Below are 19,453 nucleotides of genomic sequence, written 5' to 3'. Positions count from 1 at the left end.
GGTTAAAAGAGGCCCAGTGACTTTCTTTAGGACCTATATCTTATAAATGATTGATTTGGGAATAAAATCCATACTGAGTCACCAGTCAGTCTTCTGGGTTCTCATATTACTTTGAACAAATCTTCATTAACACATTGCTACAGTCTCTCATATGTTTTATTTGTCTCCTAGTCATGAGGTCTGGGGTTCTCCGTTTCATGTTTGATTACCCAAGGAACACAGTTTGGCATGTTGTATGCACAGTAAATATTGATCAAATTTTGTTCAGTGTTTTTTATGCTGTAACAGCTTTCTTCTCTGTTATATTGTGAAGCCTCTTTCTCTCTCCTGGTTTTATCTTCTTTTTCTTGCTTTGTTTATGGAACACACATTTTTTACTTTTTTTTGCCATCTATTTGGTCTTCTTTAAGGTGATTCATTTAAAAGCAGCCCCCTCATCTTAGACGAAGTAGGGCTCTCTCTCTAAATGAACTGCTCTCTCTATCCAGCTGTCTTCCTGCCATCTTCTGATTGTCTCATTCATCATCATCAAATACTATTAAGTGTCTTTTAGCACTTTGTGCTGTGCTAGGCATTCTATAAGTAAATAAAACAGACATGGTGCCTGATTTTGAGGAGTTTCTAATTTAAACCAGCTTTGGAGCTCTTTAAAGATAACACTGATCTTCAAGAAGGAAGAATTTTAAACTAGGGACTCCTGAGAGAACAGTCAATCACATAGTGACCAATCACAACCTCACCTTGCATTGCACTCCTCCCCAGATTGTAGCTGGCCTTTTTAAAATTTTTTATTTTAATAGTTCCATTAAAAAATGTGCCCCCTGTCCCAGAATGCACATGTTACTTTCCTCTGCTTGAATGGCTTTCTACTATCACCCAAGTATCATCTAGTTAATGCTTTTTCTTCTATTAACTTATATATCAACCAATATTACTTTATAGAAATTCTAGGACACTGACTGGATCTAATCTTTCTCTCTCTCTCTCTGTCTATTTTTTGCTCAAGTGGTTTTTATCAGCACAGCATTAATTTTCTTATTCTTAGTTCCTACCATTACATACTTATTACTAATGAACTGATCACTTTTAGAATTAAGTTCTCAACTCTCCATCACAGCTTAATTCAAGTATCTGTCCTCTTCATCAAGTCATATTCTTTGCATTCATTAGTCTTTCATTGATTGCTGTATGTTATGTATCTTGTGAAAATGATGCATGTGAATTGCAAGATGAAATTGCAAATATTGTAAGAGTTGCAGGATCTCTTTATGGTAACAAAGTGTGCTGGTGCAAGTGATTGATAGAATGAAGACTGCAGATTTAGGTCAGTAAACAATTGGAAGAAAATGAGACTGTTATAGGATTGGCTTTTTAAAAATAAAGAATGATTTGAGTATCAAAAAAATAGACCTATCGGGAACGTGACCTTTATGATTGTGCTTAGAGTCAAGTATAAAATAAAACATGTTGAATCGTATTGGCCAGTTTTATCAGAAAAATCCCATATATACACAGACTCAGCTGATGTTTATTCAATGTAAAAATGTGGTGTTTTAACAGCTATAACCTAACATTTGTTAAATATAACATAAAATAAAATTTTCACATTTTTTAGTTTCATCTTTGAAAATAAAGCTCCAAAGAAGCAAAGTCAGGCCCCTATTTGAAATGAGTTCATCTGAAGTTGACTTTCTCTGTACTTACTATGCTTATATAACAAGGACCTCTTCTGTCTGATTATTGCCTGTCTGTGGTGCTAGATTGAAGTTCATCCCTGGCTCATGATAGATGCTTGGTAAATGCTTGTCGAACAAGTGAAATAAGAAATAACCATTGGTGTGAAACCCTCAGTTAAGCACCAGTCTCAAATCTGAAGACCAGCTACTTCTAATGAGGTTTGCATTACTTGTTTTATTCACAGGGTAACAGATTCCCTGGATACTCTTTCAGAAATTTCTTCATATAAGCAGAATCATTCTTATCCTGGTAAGATTACACAGTTTTATGTTCCTAATAATTATTTCTTTGTTTTTTTTTTATTTCTTTGCTTTTATTCATTGAAAAATTTTTATTGTAAAGTATATATGTATACAAAAGAGTATATGAAATATATTTGTATAGTTCATGTAATCATAAACAACACCTATTACCCACCCCATAGCCAAAGATGATGATTACCTGTATGTCCTATAGAAACCCCTGAGTATCCCCCGAGTCTCATCTGCCTCCCTTTTCGTATACTCTGTCTTCAGGTTATGCATCTTGAATTTTATGTTAATTATTCCCTTGATTTTCTTTATGTCTATCCCCCATAGATAGATATGTCAATAAATAATATATGTTTAGTTTTTTTTTTAACATCTTTATTGGAGTATAATTGTTTTACATTGTTGTGATAGTTGCTGCTGTATAACAAAGTGAATCAGCTATACATATACATATATCCCCATATCCCCTCCCTCTTGCGTCTCCCTCCCACTCTCCCTATCCCACCCCTGTAGCTGGTCACAAAGCAGGAGCTGATCTCCCTGTGCTTTGCGGCTGCTTCCTACTAGCTATCTATTTTACATTTGGTAGTGTATATATGTCAATGCCACTCTCTCACTTCGTCCCAGCTTACCCTTCCCCCTCCCCGTGTCCTCAAGTTTGGTTTTGATTGTTGTTTGCTATGTTATTTAGTGTTCCATTAAAATACATTATTCATTCTATATTTGATGGATATTTGGGTTATATCCTGTTTTTAACTATTAGAAACTATGCCATTGTGCACATTTGCAAAAGTTTCTCCAGGATTGCCAGGCATGGGATATCCATATCTTCAGTCTTCCTGGGTATGCCAAACTGTTCACATGGGCAGTGGATGAGAGTCTCTATCACTCCTCACCTCACCAACAGTAGTCTTGTTTGCCCATCTGATGGGTGTAAATGGTATCTCCTTGTGGTTTTAATTTGCATTTTTCAGATTACAAATGAGGTTGGGCCTGTTTCCATGTTTATGGACCACATACATTTCCTCTTCTAGGATGTGCCTATTCACGTCTACTGCCCATTTTTCTTTTGGTTGGTTTGTTTTTGTCTTATTAATTTGTAGGTTTCTTTATATATTTTGGACACTAATATTTTGTCAGTTCTGTTTGTTGCAAATATCTTTCCCAGTTTTTGACTTGTCTTTTGCCCCCCCCCCCTTCCTTTTTTGGCATCTTTTGATGAGCAGAAGTTTTAAATTTTTAAGTAGTCAAAATAGCAAACCATTATGTTTTTGCATGCTTTGTGACTTGTCTTTTCATTGTCTTAACAGTGTCTATCACAGAGTGGAAGTTTTTAATTTTAATGAAGTCCAAGTTATCAATTTTTTCTTTCATGACTTGTGCTTTTGGTGTTGTATCAAAAATGTCACCACCAAACCCAAGGGTACCGTGATTTTCTCCTATGTTATCTTCTAGAAGTTCTGTAGTTTTGTGTTTTACATTTATATCTATGATTCATTGAGTTATTTCTTGTGAAAGGTGTAAGTCGATGTCTAGATTCATTATTTTGCATGTGAATGTTTAGTTGTTCCACCATATTTGTTGAAAAGGCTATCCTTTCTCCATTGAATTGCCTTTGCTCTTTTGTCAAAGATCAGTTGACTGTGTTAGTGTGGGTCTGTTTCTGGGCTCTCTGTTCTGTTCTGTTGATCTGTTTGTCTTTTTCTTTTGCTAATACCACACTGTCTTGATTACTGCAGCCGTATAGAAATTCTTCAAGTTCAGTAGTGGACTTTGATCTTCTCCCTCAATGTAGTGCTGGTTATTCTGGGCTTTTTGCCTTTCTATATAAACTTTACAATGTGTTTGTTGATGTCTACAAAATAATTTGCTGTATTTTGATTGGGATTACATTGAATGTATAGATGAAATTAGGAAGAACTGATGTCTTAACAGTATTGAATTTTCCTATCCATGAACATGGAATGCTTGTCCATTTATTTAGATCTTTGATTTCTTTCATCAGAGTTTTATAATTTTCCTAATATAGATTCTATACATGTTTTATTAGATTTATACCTACCTGTTTCTTTCTTTTTTTTTCTTTTGGTGTTGATGTAAGTTGTATTGCTTTATAGTAATTCTTTTTACTTTGTATCAGCCTTCTGGTGGTTAAGTACTTGCCTAAAAAATCTTTTTCTAGCCATTGCCTTAATCTTTCTATGTTCTCTTGTTTTTGGAATATCTTCTAAATAGAATATAACTGGATTTTACTTTTTTTAAAAAGAGACAACCTTTGTCTTTTAATCTGAGTTTCACCTATTTGCATTCATTGTAATTAGTAATATATTTGGATTTATTTATGTTATATTTGTTTTCTAATTTTTCAACTTTTTTGTACTTAAATGTTTTTCTTTCTTGACTTCATTCTGGTTATATTGCTACCCCCTCTTTTTTCCATTTAATTTTCTACTTGTATAAAAATTACATTCTATGAATATGCTTCTTAGTAATTATTCTAGGTACTTTGACATACATACTTAGCAAAGCCTAAAGTTAATCATTATGTTTACTCTTTCTCAAATAATAGTAAATCCTTAGAAACTGAGTTTCTATTTTGTTTCCCTCACAAATTTCACATTAGTATAATAGTTTTCATATAATTGATATTTATTTAATTTGCTCATACGTGTCAATATTTACCGATATCTTTCGTCATTAATCCTCAGAACTTACACTTGAAATCATTTTGTTTCTACCTCATCTATATTCTTAAATAGTTTTTTTAGAAAGGGTCTATTGGTAGGAAACTCAGTTTTTGTCTGTCTTTTCTAATGATAGTTTTACTGAGTAAAAGTAAAAATTGGTGCAATTTTTATTATAGTTTGAAAGCTGTTTTCTCCCTGCACATTGACAATATAATTCTTCTGCTTTCTGTCTTCTGTCAAATTTTTGAGAAATCACCTATCAGTCTGTCTAATCCATACCGTTGTAGGTGGTTTATCTTTGCTTTTTGACTGCTTTTAAAGATCTTCTCTATTTCCTTTGTGTTGTACAGTTTTGCTATAATTATGTCTAGGTGGAGATTTCCCTTTGTTTATTCTGTTTGGCATCTTGGGTCTTCCTGGATCTCGGAATTAGTATCTTTGATGAATTCTGTAAAATTCTTGCCCATATACTGAAAATATTTCTTCCTTCATGCTCTTTATTATCTCCTTCCAAAACTCTGATGAGTAGTATAGTCCACTTTTTCACTTTCCCATGCCTCATTCATATTTTTCACAACTTTGTCTCTCCAGACTGCATTCTGGATATCTTCAGAGTTATCTTTCTGTTTCTTGATTCCTTCTTCTGCTATGTTTATTCTACTGCCTAATTCAGCTGCAAAGTTTTTTAATTATAAATTTTTCATTTTTTTTCTTTTTGCAAGTCCGTTTGGTTGTTACTTATGGTCACTTATTCTTTCCCCACATTTTCAAGTTTTTCTTTTATGCTATTAAACATTTTAAATATTGTTACTTTTTATGTTTAATAATTCAATATCTGAAGTCTTTGTGAGTCTGACTCTGCCATCTGTTTCTGTTGAGCCTAACTTGTGGCACCTTCTTTCCTTGTGAATTTTGTAATTTATTGTTGTGAAATGCTTATTTTACTTAGAGTTTAATGTATGGGAATTCTTTTAAGCCTGGGTTGATGCCTCTTGAGAAGATTATACAGGCATATCTTGTTTTATTGTGCTTTGCTTTTTTTGCTTCTCAAATACTACGTTTTTTACAAATTGAAGGTTTGTGGCAACTCTTCATTGAGCAAGTCTGTTGGCGCCATTTTTCCAACAGCATTTGCTCACTTTATGTCTCTGGGTCACGTTTCGGTAATTCTCACAATATTTCAAACTTTTCCGTTATTATTATGTTTGTTATGGTGTATCTGTGATCGGTAATCTTTGATGTTAGTATTGTAATTGTTTTGGGGCGCTATGAACCACGTCCATATAAAATGAAAGACTTAATCGATAAATGTGTATGTTCTGACTGCTCCACCAACTGGCTATTACCCCATTTCTTTCCCTCTCCTCGGGCCTCCCTATTCCCTGAAACTCAAAAATATTGAAAGTAGACCAACTAATAACCCTACAATGGCCTCTGAGTGAAAGGAAAAGTTGCATGTCTCTCACTTTAAATCAAAAGCTAGAAATGATTAAGCTTAGTGAGGAAGGCATGTCAAAAGCAGAGATAGGTCAAAAGCTGGCCTCTTGTACCAAACAGTTAGCCATGTTGTGACTGCAAAGGCAAAGTTCTTGAAGGAAATCAAAAGTGCCACTCTGGTGAATGCACAAATGGTAAGAAACAGCCTTATTGCTGATACAGAGAAAGTTTTAATGGTCTGGACAGAAGATCAAACCAGCCACAGAATTCCCTGAAGCCAAAGCCTAATCCAGAGCAAGGCCCTAACTTTCTTCAATGCTGTGAAGGCCGAGAGAGGTGAGAAAGCTGCAGAAGAAAAGGTTTGAAGCCAGCAGAGGTTTGTTTATGATGTATAAGGAAAGAAGCCATCTCCATAACCTCAAAGTGCAGGGTGAAGGTAGCAAGTGCTGATGTAGAAGCCGCAGCGTGTTATCCAGAAGATCTAGCTAAGATCATTAATGAAGGTGGCGCCACTCCACAATGGGTTTTCAATGTAGATGATACAGCCTTCTCCTGGAAGAAGATGCCTTCTAGGACTCTCATTGCTAGAGAGGAGAAGTCAGTGTGAGGCTTCAAAGGAGAAGCTGATTTTCTTGTTAGTGGCTAATGCAGCTGGTAAAGTTAAGTTGAAGCCAGTGCTCATTTACCATTCTGAAAATCCTAGGGCCCTTGAGAATTATGTTACATTGGGACTTCTCTGGTGGCGCAGTGGTTGAGAATCCACCTGCCAATGCAGGGGACATGGGTTCTAGCCCTGGTCCGGGAAGATCCCACGTGCCGCGGAGCTACTAAGCCCATGGGCCACAACTACTGAGCCTGCGCTCTAGGGCCCGAGAGCCACAAGTACTGAGCCCGCGTGCCACAACTACTGAAGCCTGTGTGCCTAGAGCCCGTGCTGCGCAAAAAGAGAAGCCACCGCAATGAGAAGCTCGCACGCTGCAACTAGAGAAAAACTGCATGCAGCAACAAAGACCCAACACAGCCAAAAATAAATTAAAAATAAATAAATAAATTCATTTTAAAAAAAAGAATTATGTTATATCTACTCTGCCAGTGCTCTGTAAACGGAACAATAAAGCCTAGAGGACAGCACATATATTTACAACATGGCTTACCGAATATTTTAAGCTCACTGTTGAGACCTACTGCTCAGAAAAAAAAGATTCCTTTCAAAATATTACTGCTCGGGGCTTCCCTGGTGGCGCAGTGGTTGAGAATCTGCCTGCCAATGCAGGGGACATGGGTTCGAGCCCCGGTCTGGGAGGATCCCTCGTGCCGAGGAGCGGCTGGGCCCGTGAGCCACAATTGCTGAGCCTGCGCGTCTGGAGCCTGTGCTCCGCAGCAGGAGAGGCCGCGACGGTGAGAGGCCCGCGCACCGCGATGAAGAGTGGTCCCCGCTCGCCGCAGCTGGAGAAAGCCCTCGCACAGAAACGAAGACTCAACACAGTCATAAATAAATAAATAAAAGAACGTGAATTTCTTTAAAAAAAAAAAATATATATATATATTACTGCTCATTGACAATGCACCTGGTCACCCAAGATCTCTGATGGAGATGTACAATGCGATTAATGTTGTTTTATGCCTGATAACACAACATCCATTCTGCAGCCTATGGGTCAAGCAGTAATTTTGAGACTTCCAACTCTTAGTATTTAAGAAATACTTTCCGTAAGGCTACGGCTGCTATAGACAGTGATTCTTCTGATGGATCTGGGCAAAGTTCATTGAAAACCTTCTGAAAAGGATTCACCATTCTAGGTGCCGTTAAGAATATTCGTGATTCATGGGAAGAGGTCAAAATATCAACATTAGTGGGAGTTTGGAAGACGTTGATTCCAACCCTCATGGATGACTCTGAGGGGTTCACGACTTCGGTGGAGGAAGTCCCTGCAGATGTGGTAGAAATAGCAAGAGAGCTAGAAATGGAGCCTGACAATGTGACTGAATTGCTGCAATCTCAGTAAAACTTGAACAGATGAGGTATTGCTTCTCATGGATGAACGAGGAAAGTGGTTTCTTGAGATGAAATCCACTCCTGGTGAAGATGCTGTGAAGATTGTTGAAATGACGATAAAGGATTTAGAGCATTACATAAACTTAGTTGATACAGCAGTAGGCTTTGAGCGGATTGACTCCAGTTTTGAAAGAAGTTCTACCGTGGGTAAAATGCTATCAAACAGCATTGCATGCTACATCGAGAAATCATTTGTGAAAGGAAGAGTCAGTCGATGTGGCACACTTCACTGTTGTCATGTTTTAAGAAATTGCCACAGACACCCCATTTTTTAGCAAGCACCACCCTGATCAGTCAGGACTCTCCACCAGCAAAAAGATTGTGACACCGAAAGCTCATATGATAGATAGCAGTTTTTAGCAATAAGGTATTTTTAAATTAAGATATGTGCATTTTTTTTTTGGACATAATGCTACCGCACACTTAATAGACTACAGTATAGTGTAAACAACTTCTAGATGCACTGGGAAACCAAAAGATTTGTGACTCGTTTTGTTGAGATATTTGCTTCATTGTGGTGGTCTGGAACCGACCCTGCAATCTCTCTGAGGTATGCCTGTGTTTACTTCTGCCAGTTGCCTAGAGGCACTGCCAACTTTAGTTCACGTTCTCTGCAATGTTGTTGTTGTCTTTATATTACACAGAGAAAATGAATTTGGCTAACGATCACAAATTTTGAGGGGAGAAAATTTTGCTTTCTGTACAGTGGAGTTGACACAGCCGCTTTCCTTTGCGTTCATCTGAGTGGTGCTTCATTTTGTTTCTCATTTAACTTTACACTGAGGATGAACTGCTTGGGACCCTCGCTTTTGTTAGGGCCCCATCCATCTTCGCAGGCCCCAGCTTCTCTGGAGGGCAGTGTAGTCCTGGGGTACAAGGTGGTTAGATTGCTGTGGGGGAAACCTTTCATGGTTTCTCTTTTTGGTTTTTGGCCTCTTTGGAATTGTGCCACTTGTATGAGGTCAACAGTATTTTTTAAAAAAATTATAGTTGTTTTATACTTGTTTTATTATACTTGCTTCATTCAGGAGATTCATTCAGCACATCTGGTGTGCCGTAACTGCCAGAACTGGAAATCCCGTTCTTTTTTAAAAACATCTTCTAAAAAATTTACCTTTTGTGAAGTCTTTTTCTTTTTTTCTTTTGATAACTCTGTCATTTGGGGATGCCAACAATCATAAGCTCTGAAATTCATTGTTCAGAATTTTATAAATGGGGTATATTTAGTGATAGTGTTTTTTTAAACCATTTTTATCCTTTTATTTTTTTAATACGATTTATCAAGATTATAATATTTGAGAGTAAAAAGACTAAGCTTTATCAATGTATAATTCGATTCCATTTGGTTTTCAGGAAAGTTTATAATAAAAACCTCCAAAAGTAATGTCATGATCTTAACTTATTCATGTAGTGCATAGTTTGATGAGAAAGGTAAGGTAACAATCGTCAAGAAATCTAAACTCCTGTTACATTCTGTATGCACTTATTTTCTTTGCTTTCTGTTTCCAAAGAAACACTTGGTAAAATAGAACGTCTGTAGAAGAAAAGATAAAAGATAACTTTTAACAAGGACTGTGAATTTGTGATTTATTTTTCCTCATCTCACCTTAACTTTCATATTTAGGTTTTAGGAGAAGTTTCAGTACAACTTCTGCTTCTTCCCAGAAAGAGATTAACAGAAGAAATGCTTTTGCCAAGTGAGTATTAAGAAGATTTAGAAAAACACCTTTCAAGTTGAACATGACAAGATTCTGTGAAGAGATAAAAGTGGGATTTTGTATCTTTTATATTGCGTGGTAGAATTTTAACACTTAGGAGAAAAGGTGTGATGAGTGGGTCAGTGAGAAGAGTTCTTCCTCCCTCCTTTGCAAGCTCAATTAAAAATGTCACCAGTGACTAAAAGCAGTATACGGAATATATTTTCAAAGAGGTTTAGTACTGTTAATAAAAGTTGGAGGAATTTACATTCTGTGTTATCATTGAATAGGGTGGACTGATTTTAAACTCTGTTTGCTTGATTAGTCAGAGAATTGATTTAATATTTTGGGAAGTCCATAAAAGAAATGTCAGGCCTATTTGCATAAGGTAATCTTACTATTATTTTAAAAAAATACTCCCACTTCCTCTTGTAGAATATACTGCTCCCTTTCTCGTTGTTGTTGTTTCTTTGTAGAGAGAATCTCCTTTTCTCTTTTTGGTTTATATTCTATTTATAGACCTCAGACCCAGTTTACTCCCCCTATTAGTTTTCTGAGACGTTTAGGAACTTTTTTACTTTTTGAGGAATATGAGGCTCTTCTAGGCTGATTAGGTTAAGGAGGTGGTTTTGTTTTGTTTTGTTTTTTTTTACATCTTTATTGGAGTATAATTGCTTTACAATGGTGTGTTAGTTTCTGCTTTATAACAAAGTGAATCAGTTATACATACACATATGTTCCCATATCTCTTCCCTCTTGCATCTCCCTCCCTCCCACCCTCCCTATCCCACCCCTCTAGGTGGTCACAAAGCACCGAGCTAATCTCCCTGTGCTATGCGGTTGCTTCCCACTAGCTATCTGTTTTACGTTTGGTAGTGTATATATGTCCATGCCACTCTCTCACTTTGTCACTTGTTTTGTGTTTTTTAAATTTTAAATCCTCCCAATTAATCTATGAACAATGCCCTGGGGGAAAAACGTCTAGCTGAGTAGGGAAGTGCACTAGTTGTGGGGCCCTAGAAGCCACTAGGAATCATAGCCCATGCAAGAGAACTTGACGTTCACATGAGCAACAGGCCGGTAGTTTATATAATAATCTGGCATGAAGTTATTGGAAGGCCTGGCAAAGATCTGAGGTTTCACTTGAGAACCCTGACGGGTCCTGAGGCACTGTTAGGTACTGTTTAGCAGAGTTGGGTGGGTTTGGTTTTGTTTTTTCCCCTTCCTCAAAACCTCTGCCAATTCTGAGATTTTAAAATTGGTCTCCTCGCTTGAGTAGCTGAAAGAGTTTTAAGGGCAATAACTTTATGCTCCAGTTTATTGAATATATTCAAGAGTTCTTAGGCAGAATGCAAGAAATTACTAAGAAGAGGCAAGCAGAATATAAAGGATTTTGAAGGGGGAAAGGTATCAAAATCAGTGTCAAGATGTTGATGAGTGGAAGAACATGATACAGAGAAGTGCGGGAAGGAGAGAGAAATCTGAACCGTGAGAATTATACAGCAGGTATGGATATGTACAGGATGATCTGTTGACATGAGAAGGAAATATCAGTACTTCTGTTGGTTTTCTTTGAAAATAAAAATAAATGAAGCTTTACTGATACTTCTACAGATTGACACTAGTACCTGTTTAAAAATAAATAAACATACTCTTATTGAGGATATATAATCAATTTAGAACTTATTTATTTATCTTTTACTTAAACACTATGTGACCAGATGTTTGGTGATCAGTGTTATAAGAAACAAAAGAAAGACTTTAGGTGTTTAGACTTTAGGTCCTAGGAAACCTGTCCCTGATCTCAGGGGTAAGAAACATTGTAGTGATTGGATGACCTTCTGCTGAAGTGACAGAGTTGATTGCATATTGTGCTGTTTTTAATCTGGAATCATGATGTATTCTGAAGAATGTGGGTTAAAAAAATGAGTTTACTGACATTTATCAAACCCTGTGCCATTTTCTTGTCTATTCATATGGAAATAAAAGATACTTCCAGAAGAAACATGGAAAATATAGTCAGAGATGATGAAAATCCCTGGGTAAGAAACTGGAAGGAATTGGGGCAAAGGGCATGTTTGCAAAAGAGGGCTGAGGAAAGGGAAGCAGCAGCCGGCTGCGCCGTTTTTGAGAAAGAGCAGATGTGCTTCTCCAGTTGGCTTATTGGGGTGGTGGTGATGAACACCTTCGTTCAGAGGAAAAAATGATGGAGGGGGTGTTGGAAGCAATTCTTCTGTCTTCAGAATTCTTAGTATATCTAATACCAAGCGTGGGGGTAATAAACACGGGGAGCTTGAGATGTTAGCATAGGCGTCGCTGCCACCTGGTGGGCACAGGCATCCTCTCTCACACTGTCTGCACCCAGCCTGGGGTCTGTAGCTCACCTGTCGCTACATCTCATCTCCATCATTACCAACTTAGCTTCTCCCCGTGTTTCCAGAGTGCGTCTCCTGAGAGTCTCCATTGGGTCCTCTGTGGAACCTAGCCTGTCCACATGATGTATTTGGCCAGCTCAAATTTGAATGTCTTTGGGTAGAACTCATATAACCCAGTTGGCTGCAGGTTCCATCATTTCACGTCACATGTTCTCATTTTCTGCCTGTCCCGTAAAGCTTTTGAATTCTCAAATGCGGAATGAAGTCCAGATTCATTGGCATAGCATGTACAGGCCTGCCTGTTTCTCTGGACTTATCTCTCGTGGTAAAATCCTCACAAGTGACAATTTGCTAAACTCTCTGTGCTGTTCAAAAAAAATTTTTTTTAAGTTATACATAATATATTTTGCTCCCATGACTATGTCTGCTTCCCTTTTCTGTCTGCTCGTCTGTCAGATTTGTTCAAGTGTCACTTCCTCACTGAAGTGTCTTCCCCGAGACCTTGAGTGAGGATAGATTTCTCCCTCTTTTGTGCCCCTTCTGCTTTGTACACGTCTTTATTGCAGGATCTGTAAGGTTTTACAGATTACTATGCACAAGTTCCTGGAACCTAGCTCTGGACTGCCGTTTCATAGGTGATCCGTTAATGTTTTTGAATGAGTAAGCAACGCTCTCAAATGTAGTGTGATTTATAAATTTCTCACTTCGCTGGGCTTTTAGAGCTTTGACATAACTTGAATCAAATCATTCTTATTGGAATGTTAAATCTTTACCCAAACTATTAAGTTTTGGCTTGGATATCGAGTTCATTTATTACTTATTTCTTTCTTTAAAATTTTTTTGATTATGAAAGTAGATTGGACAAAATTTGAAAAAATTACAATAAACTAAATGCAGATAAAGATCATCTGTAATTTTATCACCTAGATGAGATTATCACTGTTAGCATTTTGTCATATACTTCTCCAACTTTTTTCTAATGCATGTATCTGAATATTTAAGTAGAGTTGGACAAATCATACTCTATATACTCTTTGAAAGATTTTCCCCTTAACATATCCCATAATAAGAATAATTTTATTATTATTCTTTAATAATTTTACTCAGTGTGACTTTTGCAGTGTTTTTAAAGACTGTGCTGTGCTGTGATATGAAACATTTTTATGGCATGATAATATGTGAAAAAAAACATATTAACTAATAGTAAATGCCATACTTTTTAAACGCATGTCCATCTCCCTCCCTCCCCACCCATGTATGTCTGTGTGTGTGTTCAGATGAATAGCTTTATTTTTTTCTAGTTCTTTCTCTTTTTTAATTTATGCATTTAACTCTTTAATCTCTTGGGGATTTTTAAAATATATATAGTGTGTGGTAAGAATCATACTCTTTTCCAAATAAATGACCAAGTTTTACAGCATTCCTAATTAGAATGTTCACTCCTTTCCCACTGATTTGAAGTTTTACTTATCACATATGAAATAATTACATGTATTTTTCTAAAATATCTTCTCTGTGTCATTTAAAAGTACATTATTATGCCAGGGCCACATTGTTTTTGTTTTTTTTTAATTTATTTCTTGGCTGCGTTGGATCTTTGCTGCTGCATGCAGGCTTTCTCTAGTTGTGGCAAGTGGGGGCTACTGTTCATTGCGGTGCACGGTCTTCCCTTTGCGGTGGCTTCTCTTGTTGAGGAGCATGGGCTCTAGGCATGCGGGCTTCAGTAGTTGTGGCACGCAGGTTCAGTAGTTGTGGCTCACGGGCTCTAGAGTGCAGGGTCAGCAGTTGTGGTGCACGGGCCTAGTTGCTCCGCGGCATGTGGGATCTTCCCGGACCAGGGATCAAACCCGTGTCCCCTGCATTGGCAGGCAGATTCTTAACCACTGCGCCACCAGGGAAGTCCCCACATTGTTTTAATTATTGTAATTTTATAATTTAACATAATGGCAATGTAAATTTTGCCGTATTATTATTTTCCAACCTTTTCTTAATTATTAATACCCATTGCGGTTGTGAGCAAGAGCCTGGCCTTTGTGCTTGACAACCTTGGATCTGAACCCCAGCTCTCCTCTTTACCATCTCTCTGACCTTAGGCAAATAGCTTGATTTTTCTTAGCCTCAAATTCCTCACTGGTTTGGGTGAGGTTGGATGAGATAATATATGTGAAGTGTTTGGCACATAGTAAGTGCTCAGGAAATGATACTGTCATTATGTGAAATTCAGAGTAATTTCATCAGGTTGCAAAAAAAATATCATTTTGGGGAGGATTCATATATATATATGTTTCTATCCAGGAACAAAGCTTTTTCATTTTTCTTTTGTATATTCTTCAGTAAAGATTTATACTTTTCTTACAGGTATTATGTATTTCTTTGTTAACTTTGTATTTGTGCATTTGACGTGGTAAATAATATTTTTTTCCATTACATTTTATTTTATTTTTTTAAAATTTTATTTATTTATTTATTTATTTATGGCTGTGTTGGGTCTTTGTTTCTGTGCGAGGGCTTTCTATAGTTGCGGCAAGTGGGGGCCACTCTTCATTGCGGTGCGCGGGCCTCTCACTATCGCGGCCTCTCTTGTTGCAGAGCACAGGCTCCAGACGCGCAGGCTCAGCAATTGTGGCTCACAGGCCTAGTCGCTCCGCGGCATGTGGGATCTTCCCAGACCAGGTCTCGAACCCGTGTCCCCTGCATTGGCAGGCAGATTCTCAACCACTGCGCCACCACGGAAGCCCCCATTACATTTTATAACTTGGATTTATCAGATGTGGCATAGGACAGGCTTTGGACCCCAGTTTTCCTACCCATAAAATTAGAGTGCTCTTCCTTTCTCCAGGGTCGTTAATAGGAAGAAATGAGACACGGTGTGTGGTAGTATATTTAAAAATACGGAGAGTGAAATAAAATAGAAAACAAGCAGGACACAGACTCTGCTCACAGTCGGGCTCCCTGCGGTTTTGGTAACAGGTTCCGAGGTGTCTCTGCTCTGGGGCTGGGGGAAGGGTTTCTCTTGGAGGAGAGGTGGCGTGGACGGCGGGTTGAAGGCTCCACTGGTGGTGGTTTCTGGATGACTGTTTTGGGAGGTCTCAGGTCATAGGACAAGCTCCTGGGCATGTTTCTGTTTTGGGCAGAGTTGGCTACTTCCCGGGGACAGCGGAGGAAGCCCTGGGCAGTATCGGCATGAGGCCTTGGACGGGTTCCACGTGTGGGTGCCCAGTAGTTGTGTCATCAGGTCAGGCTTGTGGCGGGTGCTAGGAGGCAGTGCCTTGTAAGTAATGTTTTGTTGTAGAGAAAAGGGGAGGGATCCTGCTCCAGGCAACTAAGATCCTTCCTAATGTTAGTGACAGGGAGAGTGGCAAACCCTTAAATGTAACTGGAGTTCATTCATGGAAGGGGTGTGTGTGTGTGTGTGTAGTTTCTAAAGTTGTGGATTAACAGTTTTTAAAAATGGTTTTCATGTAAAGGAATATTTGAAAGGTGAGCAAAATGTAATTTTATTTACCACAGCCAAAATACTAGGTTCTTTTCTTTTTGCTTTGTCAAATAGGTATAGGTGTATGCTATTTTACCGAGGGCATGTGCATATATAAATTGCTAGTGAAATCTTAAATCCAGATTAGGGTAGTGTTAAAATAGCCAGAAGAGAAAAACGTTTTAATGTTAAAGAAAAGTATATCCTAATATTGCTATTTAGAGTAAGAAAATAAAGTTGTGAACATAAAGTATGCCCTTTTGTGAATGACTTGTGAACCTGGCTGTGGAAACGAATATGGTGAATTGCATCACGTGGCTTTCGTGCGTAAGAGTCTCTCTCGCGTTCCCTCTGCGCAGGTCGAAGCCCGCTCTGCGCCGCAGCTGGAGCGGCAGCACCACGGCCGGCGGCCTGGAGGGGAGCGTGCGGCTGCACGAGGGCTCCCAGGTCCTCCTCACCAGCTCCAGCGAGATGGGCACCGTTAGGTACGTGGGCCCCACTGACTTTGCCTCAGGGATCTGGCTTGGGCTGGAGCTTCGAAGCGCCAAGGGAAAGAATGATGGGGCAGTGGGAGACAAACGCTACTTCTCCTGCAGGCCAAACCATGGGGTCCTAGTGAGGCCCAGCAGAGTGACCTACCGGGGGATAAACGGGTCAAAGCTGGTGGATGAGAATTGCTGAGTTAAACTTCTACAGTATTAAATGAGCTCACACACACACACACACACACACACACACACACACACACACACAATGTAAAATAAAGAGTCTATGGCAAATGGTTTACTTTATTTAGCTTTTAGCCGTTATTTAAAATTTGAAAATAGAGCTATCTTCATGAAAATCATTATAACAATTCAGAGACTCCTTTAAAAAGCTAGAAATACGAACTGTGGGAATCATGGTTCTCTTAAAACAATCTCAAAATAAGCCTTTTTTTTTTTTTTTTAAAGATTTAAAGCTTTAGACCCAAGAGAATTCTGAGACTTGGGGAAAAACGTGCCATTAAGTGACTGACTGACGTTGCTAACTCTGTCTCATTTTTGCACAGAACACTGGATTTTCCATATGCCATAATTGTGAAGGTTTTCACTAGCCTTGGTTAACCTAAGACGTTCACATGACCTTTTTCTGTCAAGTATTTTCGGAGTTTTTATTTCTTTCTGTACTAATAAGGACGGTAAGAGAATAATAGCTGTGTGGCTGGGTATTTTTCATGTCTTTGGGTCAAGTTATTTGCCCGTCCAGGAATGCCTCACCTACAGATACGTTAGAACTGTAGGTGAGGCATTCCTGGAAGGGGCTCTGGAGCTCAGCCTCGTGCCCGCTGCCAGGTTCTAAAGCCGCTCTTCCTCACCCGGGGTCACGAGCTAGCTGGTTACCAGAGCTACAACTAGAATGTGGGTTTCCTGACCTGTGGCTCGGGCTCCTTCCGCTGTACAAAGCATGTCATCTCAGATCTTTCTTCTGTGTTAGTGACTGCCTCATCTGGAGGAACCACAAAAACCCATGATTAGGTTTATGAATTCAAGTCACAATTAGAATTTTTTGCACGTGCTTAATTAACTTCCTTATGGGACATATCTATAAAACACACACATATGAAGCACTTTTAAAATAAAACATGATGCACTTTCCTCTTTGTGGAGAATTTGCCATCATTTCCTCCAGGGATATGAAAAACATTAAAAAAAATTATGACAAGAGAGCAAATTAAGATGGGTTAAGAAGAATGTAGTAACTATTCATTTAAATGTTTATGGTTTCTTGATTTTTTGTGTTATTATTCATAAAACTGGTGTTGCGTTTGCTGTTGTTGCTGTTTTTATATTTTCAATTGTTGCAGAATTCAGCCTGTTATAAAGCTGCAGAACTATTATCATGTTTTTATTTTCCTTTTGAGCACATGTTTAACAAACTAAGCTTCATAATAGAGTGATGTAATAATGCAGAACATTTGTGTTGTGGATATGTACTGAAGTTTGTCCTGTATGTATAAAGATATATCTTTTATTGTAGATATTTAGACTCTAAACTACCACGGAAATATTGGAACAGTTTGCTTTATAAGATAAAAAGCATCCTTCAAAATGGAGCTTGCTTTGTGCTTTAGAAATAATACGTTGAACTATTTTGCAATATACTATTTAAAATCTAAATTCTCTTGCTTTGCTGCCTTTTTAAAAAGGTGTGAAATTTCAAATATTGCTAGAGCTATTTTCCTGAAATACATTTGCAAAATAAGGCTGCTTTGTAATCAAGGAATATTTTTGATTGAAGAAAGTGACTGTACTGTGATTCAAAAGTAAACTTATTTTATTATATAGTTTATTTCTTAAAAACTCTATTTATACCTTACCGTGAAATCTATGACTACACTGAACTTGGTGGTCCATAATTCTTCCTGTTAAATGTAAAACCCTGTAAGTTAGTAACAGTAATGCCAACACTGAATTTATTTTGAGGTCAGAGAACCAATTGTTCTCATATTTAGATTAGGATTACTGAATCCATGTAATGTGTATGTTTTACATATACTATACGTAAAAATTAGGTGTTTTCATTTGTGTTTTGCTTATGTCATTCAAAGTTCATGTCTTGAGCATTAATAAAAAGGGAAGCTGTTTTGGTTTGGAGTGGCATGTTGTCACTGACCCTGCCTGCAACTCTCCTTTTCTCAGGTACTCAGAGTGTATATGCTTTGTAGTTCACTTTTTTTCTTCTTACAGTCATGACTTGGATTTGTCCCATCGTTACCCTATAGCAGTGGTCTCCGTCCTTTTTGGCACCAGGGACTGGTTTCGTGGAAGACAATTTTTCCACGGACCAGCGTGGGGGGATGGTTTCGGGATGATTCAAGCACATTACATTTATTGTGCACTTTATTTCTATTATTATTACATTGTAATATATAATGAAATAATTATACAACTCACTGTAATATAGAATCAGTGGGAGCCCTGAGCTTGTTTTCACTTGCCACTCACTGATAGGGTTTCGATATGAGTCTGCAAGGAATTGACTTACTGTGGTCTCTGTGCAGTCACACCTCTCTGCTAATGATGATCTGTATTTGCAGCCGCTCCCCAGCGCTAGCATCTCCGCCTCAGCTCCACCTCAGATCATCAGGCATTAGATTCGCATAAGGAGCGTGCAACCTAGATCCCTCGCATGTGCACTTCACAGTAGGGTTCGCGCTCCTATGAGACTCTAATGCCACCGCTGATCTGACAGGAGGCTGAGCTCAGGCAGTAATGTGAGCAATGGGCAGTGGCTGTAAATACAGATGAAGCTTTGCTCGCTGGCCCGCCGCTCACCTCCTGCTGTGCGGCCCAAGGGTTGGGGACCCTTGTCCTATAGAGAGTCTTAAAAAGTACCATGCTTCTACTCAGCAAATAAAGTTATGTTTTCAGCTACTCTCCAATTATATTGTTTTGATGGAAGAGAGCTATTTAAGAAGAGAATGTATTTCTGTGGTTTTCTAAAATTGCTTAATTATCTTTTATACCAGTGGGATTTCATGTGTTTATTTAGGGTAGGATAGAAAACCTTGAGTTTATAGATTTTAAAATATATATAAATAAGTATCTACATTCTACTTAAAAGGCTTTGTTTCTATATTTTAAGGTAATTTGATGGGAGTATTTTTTAAGTGCTTAAAAGTGTTGAGATACAGACATTGGTGGAATCTGAGCTGAGGCATTGTAATCTTGGTGAGTCCCTTGCACTGTCCTCTCC

At 38.1% G+C, this 19,453-nt stretch overlaps 1 protein-coding gene across 8 annotated transcripts in view; it reads left to right on the top strand.

The window, feature by feature from the left end:
- CLIP4 (CAP-Gly domain containing linker protein family member 4) overlaps positions 1 to 19,453 on the top strand; it is an 88,960-nt gene that overhangs the window by 45,360 nt on the left and 24,147 nt on the right. For 4 of the 8 annotated variants that reach the window (XM_057558263.1, XM_057558262.1, XM_057558261.1 and 1 more), the window contains 3 exons: positions 1,922 to 1,986; positions 9,793 to 9,865; positions 16,075 to 18,351. In XM_057558263.1, the coding sequence (XP_057414246.1) occupies positions 1,922 to 1,986; positions 9,793 to 9,865; positions 16,075 to 16,396 (460 nt within the window). In that variant the 3' untranslated portion in view covers positions 16,397 to 18,351. Of the gene's footprint in view, positions 1 to 1,921; positions 1,987 to 9,792; positions 9,866 to 16,074; positions 18,352 to 19,453 lie in introns of those variants that run through there. The other 4 variants (XR_009009925.1, XM_057558266.1, XM_057558264.1 and 1 more) reach the window with 3 other exon arrangements.

The sequence above is a fragment of the Balaenoptera acutorostrata genome, chromosome 12 (assembly GCF_949987535.1).
Source record: "Balaenoptera acutorostrata chromosome 12, mBalAcu1.1, whole genome shotgun sequence".
NCBI lineage: Eukaryota > Metazoa > Chordata > Mammalia > Artiodactyla > Balaenopteridae > Balaenoptera > Balaenoptera acutorostrata.
This window is presented reverse-complemented; position numbering and strand designations above follow the sequence as displayed.